This window comes from Echeneis naucrates, chromosome 16 (assembly GCF_900963305.1).
Source record: "Echeneis naucrates chromosome 16, fEcheNa1.1, whole genome shotgun sequence".
In the NCBI taxonomy this organism is placed as follows: Eukaryota; Metazoa; Chordata; class Actinopteri; order Carangiformes; family Echeneidae; genus Echeneis; species Echeneis naucrates.
The window spans coordinates 5,139,937-5,147,206 of NC_042526.1; the positions used below are offsets into that span (position 1 = coordinate 5,139,937).

Sequence of the window (7,270 nt, forward strand, 5' to 3'; positions counted from 1 at the left end):
ATTTCTAACTGGACAGGACAGAGGAACACCCTCAGGGAGAACTTCACATGAACCAAAGTCAGACAACTGCTTATGAATGAAACTAGTCTCACTGTAAGTACTATTTTAAAACAAATTGTTCAAAAATTTAACCAAATAGACTATAAATGCCATTTTACTCAGCACCACACTAGCAAGTACTAATTATGCTAACTGGTTTTTCAGTGCAATAATACTCCAACTCAAATTTCACTCTAATTTCACATCTATAAATATAATCCTATTAGTTAGAGTGGATCCTCTCTAAACTGTGGACTATAGGCCAGCTAAGTGATGATTAGCCCAAAGTCCTGACTCTGTTTTTCTGGTTATCCAAAACTACCTTTGATCGAATGTTTAATTTATCAGATTAAATGTCCTCAATCTCTTTCAGTTGATATTCTACCAAGAGTCCACACCTCTGTTTTAGAATCACCATACAAATTTAATCAATGTTAAAACAAAGAAGTAAATAATTTAATTGTTGGGCAGCAACATCTATGTCATAAATGTACAGCAGTTTCTGAAATGTCAAACATGTTTCCTATTTTTGTCCAAAAGAGCTGTTTTCAAAAGAGTCGCAGCTGAACTGACCTGCTTCAGGACCAGGGCCCGACGTCAGATTTGTGTGAACCTTCCTAGAAAGTGGATTAGTCGTGTTCCCTCCATACACAGCATTTCCTCCAATATGATTTATGACACCAAGCATGTGTACTTACGTTGCAAATTGTTTCGTGGTGGATAAAAGACACAGCAATATGAATTTACCATGCATTCCTGTAAATTATGCACAAATATAAATAACCTTTTTTTGCCTAGAGGGTGGAAGAGATTAAAATGGTGTCTCTAGTTTCCTTCATCTTGCTTTGAAGCAGTAAGTATGTTGACAGGAGTGAGCTGAACGCAAATGTGAGTCTGGGTGGAACAAGATACTTGCAGGCTCAGCAAATAACAAGGAGCTTGGGAGTTGCAAGATCACTTGATCTTCTGGTCAGACGTTTTTTTGCTATTTTCAGAGTACATCTAGTCTCACATAGTTAATTTGATATAAAGTAGTTGAATGATCGTCATCATAATGTGAGTTAATCTCAAATCTGAGTTCTTAATGTAAGTTATGGGCCAAGTTTTGAGTCATTTGAAGTGGTATTAAAACCATCGATTGCTAATTTTAATTACTCTTAGATTTTCTGATTTAATTCAAAATGATATCACTGGCAGGTTTAAGCATGTCATGTTTTGCAAAGCAATGCCTCGTCCCATTTTGAGCAGTGGGATCAAATTCCCCTTGAACTTCCTGCCCTTTACACTCTCACACACATGAAGCAAAAATACACAAGCAAAAGTAAAAGGTGTTTTGATCAGTAGGAAGAAATATCACGATAGTGAAACCTGTTACACCAAGCAGGGTCTGTGTATTTTTTTTTTGTACGTGTCACATACAAATATTTCACAGCCAACAGTGTGCACACTGTCACTCAGAAAGATATACAAGCGCCCAATGCTATCTTTTATTATCAGACTAAGGAGGATAACACCTGTACAGACAATCTGACAAGTTACCATTCATATCAGTGAGAAAATGATGATAAAATTGGAACCACACAATTAAAAATAATCTATTTTACAAAGAAAGCTGTCTCTACACATTTGTAACTGTCTCCCTCTAGAGGTCCCAAACACAAACAGCCCCAGTTTGTGTGGTGTGCAGTGGCCTCAAGTTTACCTTTTCATTCCTGTCTGATTGTGTGGCTGTAATGTCTGTATCCCCGAATAAGAGTAACTCATTGCTAAAGTTCACTGAAAAAAACTGAGGCTGAAATCTACCACCAAATCTGAATCTCATCTTTAAATGTATTCAAACCAGGGACACTGAATTACAGATTGATACGTTTGTGATCATGTTTCCCAGAAAGAACAAAAACTGAGTCTGAATAGATAAAGTAGGACAATATAAATCACAGAGCCTGGGCAACTCTCTCCAACATCACGTTTGAATAATTATGAATGAATAATATTTCTTTATTCAAAATGAAGGTCTAATAATGGGACCACACAACAAATAATGTGTTTGGGCCTTCTTCCTAAAAATATAAAGTTATTTGGCTCTAGAAAATGCAGCCTAAACTATTTTTCTTATTTTCCCAAATGCACTCGGTTCCAAGCCTGTTTCACGCGTTACACTGGTGGTCCAGAAAAGTCGCATCATCATCATCACACAGTGACTCAGCTCAAGTAGTCACTGGTGATCATTGTCTCTAAAACTTTTCCAAACAGTAGTGACGAGCGCAACATGAGGGACAATGCTGCCTTCAGACTCCCAACTCACTGCTCCGACATCCCATACAGCGAACACACGTTTTCACCCAAAAGTGTAAATGCGTGCAAGGCAAGATCAGGAAAGAAACATATAAACATAGATTTTGGTCTTTTCACCAAAAAACCGTTTCCACATAAGGATATAAAAGTGTTTTATTATCGAGCATGTTAACGAAATACCCATTCTGTGTTGTCAGCCGGGTGTCATTTGCTCTCCTCATGTGATGAAAGCAGTATTTCCTACTGCACACGGCCCGTGAAGGCAGCACCTTACAATACAGTATTGTGAAGCGGCCGAGTGCAGAGCTGTTTTTTTTTTTTTTTTTTTTTTTTGGGGGGGGGGGGGGGGGGCAATGAAAACACACCACAGACAGTTTGTACCGTGTGCACTCTGGGAAGCGTTCCAGAAGAGCAATTGGAGAGCATCTGATGGATTATTTACTTTTCTCACTGAAACAAAACTAAATAAATAGATGAATAAAACCAGAACGAAAGAAAAACGGAACAATATAGGTAAAATAATAAGAGTTTCCATTACAAATAAAAAAAATAAACAAACAATATAGCAAGTATTCCAGAAACGTTACAGACTTTCAGATAAAATAGGCGAACTTAAGTGAAAAATAGGAAAAATTATATTTTTATAATATAACTATGTAATGCAATATATCCATCGCAGCAGAAATTCAAATAACATTGTGTAATTTGTACATTAAACACATTTTTGTACATTTCACACTGATAGTAAGGTAAATATCGTAACCACAACGTATCTACATCTCAACATGAGCCATTAGGAAAAAAAATATCTTGAAAGTCATTCCATAGCAAAATATAAGTCTAAATCTGTATATGTTTCTTAAACTGTGGTTAAATGTTGCCCACAATCATTAGTTCTTTTTCCTAGTATTAATCTGTTTTTAACTGAATAAATTAAATACTGTTAAGAAATTAAATAAGATTAGCGGACAAAGGCGGCATTTTACATATCCCATGATAATAGAATAACACTCATCTCTCCCTCCACACCGATGTTACTCTCCGTGTAAACATCTTAATAATTTGGTGTGTCACCCTGGGGGAGACTAAAGGGGCTCTGGGGTCTTAGGTAATTTCCAGACGACACGACAGCTCGTCCTGATTTTGGGAATCTCTCTGTTGAGGCGGTTCATCCAGCTCGTGTGCACAAACCTCTTTGTAATCATTCACATGCCTGCTCGCAGCACGACGGGCGCATTTTGCACCCGGTCCTGATGTTCCGGGCTGCTATAAAAGAGCCGCCCATTCACCTCCAAATCACAACACTGACTCCACCGAGGCAGCAGACACAGCATCCCCTCTGAAGACTCAACACACACCAGCTCCGAAAATACGAAGATGGACCCTTGCGAGTGCGCCAAGAGTAAGTAGCTGTGTTTGTTTTTTTAAAAACTCTCTGGTCACGGAGTTTGGCGTGACGAACTGCTAAATTGGACCATCTGTTGGTATCCGACAAAACCAAGATAACTGACCTTTAAAATTTTCTGTTCAGCTGGAACCTGCAACTGCGGGGGATCCTGCACCTGCACCAACTGCTCCTGCACCAGCTGCAAGAAGAGTGAGTCAAAACTTCCAACTCTACTTAATAATTTCTCTTAAAAAAAAAAAAGTATTTCTTAATGACGACTGGATGCTGAGATTTTAATTTCTAAATAGGAGTTTTACAAAGATTCCTTGATGCTCTACACGTTATACATTGAACGTAGCTCATCTTCCCCGGGTGGTTCTGATTGGCTTAATTGGCAGCAGCGTGAAGGTGTAAATGCAAATCAACTGTCGGTGTTTTTCTCTGCCTAAACTCTGACCTCTGTTTGCAGGCTGCTGCCCATGCTGCCCATCCGGCTGCAGCAAGTGCGCTTCTGGCTGCGTGTGCAAAGGGAAGACATGCGACACCAGCTGCTGTCAGTGACCGACCTGCAGCATCGGCAGCGCTGCCGCCGTGATGGAGCCCGAATGAACCCTCTGAATCATTTACTGTCACAAATGTCTGTTTTTGTACTTGTGTTTGAATGTTGAAATAAATTCTTCTATCCAACTTATCTGGGTTTGACTTGCTTATGTGGCCTCTGTGGTCCAAGGTTATACTGTCTGGGTGCTGGTACGCATCCCAGGCTCCTAAAGATGCCAAGTTCAGCAACTCAAGAGCAGGCATAGACCGAAGAGTCCCTCAATTCATCGGGTATAATTTTACGGGGGGGGGGGGATACTAAACTCTAAGTCAGCAGTTGACTGGCTCTAGATTTAAACAAAGTCAAGCTACCATCAGTGTAATTTTATCCAAGCTGTTCAAAAACCTGCTGCCGCCGTGTGACATTTTCATAGTTGGTGTGTGTTTTTTTTTTTTTTGTTTTTTTTTTTTAACTGGCAAGATCAATAATTGACTAAGCTTTATCACAACTTAAGCGTCCCCCATATGCAGTATCGCTGCCAAATTATGCTTGACTTCATAACAGGAAGTACGCAGTGTCACAAGAGAGAAAACAGGCGGAACTACTTGTTTCTAGTCGGAACAGAATCGGCTGCGCACACAGGAAGTGTTGCGTCGTGTCTGTGTTCAGGACGAATTTTAAACTTTTCTCTCTATTCCGGCCATCATGGCGGCCCGGCAGTAGCGTTTCATCAAACCGTGTGTTACTAAAAGCGTCCGGAGATGCCGAAGGTGGTGTCCAGAAGCGTGGTGTGCTCGGACACCAGAGACCGGGAGGAGTACGACGACGGAGAGAAGCCGCTCCATGTCTACTACTGCCTGTGCGGACAGATGGTGCTGGTCCTGGACTGCCAGCTGGAGAAACTGCCCATGAGGCCCCGGGACCGGGCTCGGGTGATCGACGCCGCCAAACATGCCCACAAGTTCTGCAACGTGGAGGAGGACGAGACGGCGTACATCAAGAGAGCCGAGGGCATCGAGAGGCAGCACCGCAAGAAGTGCGGCAAGTGCGGCCTGCTGCTGTTCTACCAGCACCAGGACAAGAACAGCCCGGCCACCTTCATCGTGGACGGAGCCGTGGTCAAGTTCGGACAAGGCTTCGGCAACACCAGCGTGTACAGCCAAAGGCAGCCGGAGGCGCCCAAGAAGGTCCGTGTGATGATGACCAAGCGGACCAAAGACATGGGCAAGTTCAGCTCCGTCACCGTGTCCACCATCGACGAGGAGGAGGAGGAGATCGAGGCCAGGGAGGTGGCCGACTCGTACGCCCAAAACGCCAAAGTGATCGAGAAGCAGCTGGAGAGGAAAGGAATGAGCAAGAGGAGGCTGCAGGAGCTGGCTGAGCTGGAGGCCAAGAAGGCCAAGATGAAGGGCACACTCATCGACAACCAGTTCAAGTAGGAAAGATTCACTGATGACCCGAAGACCACAACTTTTATAGTTTATATATTTGGACTTACAAACACTGGACAATATTGTGTGTAGGTGGGCCAGGGGGATCACTGACTTAACATAGACATTTTCATTTGTTTATTATGCTATTTTGTACAAAATTAAAAGATGAATAAATCTGTTTTGTATTATTTCTCTTGATGTAAAATGTACTGGATTATCAGTAAAGGTCTTTGGCTTTTTGAATTTGTGTGAATTCAACCCCACTGACTATATTAAATACTGATAATTAGCATGTAGCATCTTGCAAGCTTGTTTTTAATATATGCTTATGCCTCAAAAGTTTTGACATCAAATGTGTAAAAGAAACTTACTATATTGTGCTTGAAAACCATTATATTCCAATATTTCATTTTTACTATAAATATTCAGTAAAGCTGAAATAATTAAGTAGATATTTGAGGCTTTTTGTGTCAGACAGTGATTCATGAGGAATGGGAATATGTAGGCCAGTGACTATCTGCCAGGCCAAAGCCTCAATGTGGGTCACAAAAATAGAGAACAGATTAAGAGTGTGTGTTTTGCAGACTGGATCACAATTTGGTCACAGTCAATACATTAAAAGTAGGGCTTTTCTGAATGTTGAAAAAGCTCAAACGAAATATGCAACTTAAAAACCTACCATTTACATCTAACATTTAGATGTACCTCAGAGGGAAACACCGACTAGGGATGTGAACAATCTAACAATTTGGTTGGTTAAGTTAAATTGTTAATAAATTGACCCTGCCACAAGACAGAAGATAAATATGCCTGTTCTAGTTCTACATTTGAGTACAACTATACATGTTTGTTTAGTTACCACCTAAATAACTCGCATTCAGCCGCACTGCAAGGAGGGAGTCCATCAGTTTACAACCTACAAGAGCTGGTGAACTTGACGAACAAAACTATTAACAATCACACCTACTGGCACACACCATGAAAACGCTGCACAGAAAGGCCCCAGGCCTTAGAATTTAACCCAGAACCTTTTTCTCTGTGGGACATTAAGATTTAGCCAGTTCAGGCTGTGTTTTGGAGCAATTCACTCCTGTGGTGTGCTTTCTGTGTTGTATAACCATTGCACTTATTTTGTTATATAATGAAGCAGCTCTTGGAGGGGGGTGGGGGGTGTATTCTGCATGACCAGATCTGTTTTCAAAGTAACAGACTGTTGTGTGTAAGCAGGAGTTCAACCATCTGGGCTTTGTGATCTAAGCTACAGGCAGTGGCTGTATCAATGAAAAGGGATAAAACACTAGATGTCAGTGTTTTCTAAATTCCCATCTGACATTGATATGATTAGCCCAGACAGCAGATCAGCGAAAACTAGCAAAAAATGAAAATCTTGTCCACATTAGGATTTTTGTTCAAATATTTATATATAATACATTTATAAACTCAATTTTGTCTATTTTCTATTTTCTTCAATGATAACTATTACAGATTGAGTGTGCAGGGCATCCATCTATCAAACATGCTGACACCAATTCTCAAGTGTCACTGAACAAGAAACAGGTCTGTTGCAGTGGTACG

The 7,270-nt window shown here is 40.9% G+C and overlaps 2 protein-coding genes across 3 annotated transcripts; both read left to right on the top strand.

Moving 5' to 3' along the window:
* Positions 1-3,587: 3,587 nt before the first annotated feature.
* On the top strand, positions 3,588-4,412 carry mt2 (metallothionein 2). The gene is made up of 3 exons (XM_029523665.1): positions 3,588-3,736; positions 3,866-3,931; positions 4,191-4,412. The coding sequence occupies exons 1-3, from the start codon at positions 3,712-3,714 to the stop codon at positions 4,280-4,282; spliced, it is 183 nt and encodes a 60-aa protein (XP_029379525.1). The 5' UTR covers positions 3,588-3,711; the 3' UTR covers positions 4,283-4,412.
* Positions 4,413-4,889: 477 nt separating this feature from the next.
* Positions 4,890-5,991, top strand: steep1 (STING1 ER exit protein 1). 2 transcript variants are annotated; one of them, XM_029523478.1, is made up of 2 exons: positions 4,890-5,266; positions 5,309-5,991. In XM_029523478.1, the coding sequence occupies exons 1-2, from the start codon at positions 5,024-5,026 to the stop codon at positions 5,699-5,701; spliced, it is 636 nt and encodes a 211-aa protein (XP_029379338.1). In that variant the 5' UTR covers positions 4,890-5,023; the 3' UTR covers positions 5,702-5,991. The 2 variants fall into 2 exon arrangements, with proteins under 2 accessions (XP_029379338.1, XP_029379337.1); XM_029523477.1 differs by having other exon boundaries at positions 4,890-5,991.
* The last annotated feature ends 1,279 nt before the right edge of the window (positions 5,992-7,270 follow it).

Bases quoted from the DNA above. Each gene is read 5' to 3' on its own strand.
- steep1 (XM_029523477.1), top strand. From the start codon at position 5,024: ATGCCGAAGGTGGTGTCCAGAAGCGTGGTGTGCTCGGACACCAGAGAC.
- mt2 (XM_029523665.1), top strand. From the start codon at position 3,712: ATGGACCCTTGCGAGTGCGCCAAGA. The intron at 3,737-3,865 runs GTAAGTAGCTGT...TTTTCTGTTCAG, and splicing joins CCCTTGCGAGTGCGCCAAGA to CTGGAACCTGCAACTGCGGG. The intron at 3,932-4,190 runs GTGAGTCAAAAC...CTCTGTTTGCAG, and splicing joins CTGCACCAGCTGCAAGAAGA to GCTGCTGCCCATGCTGCCCA.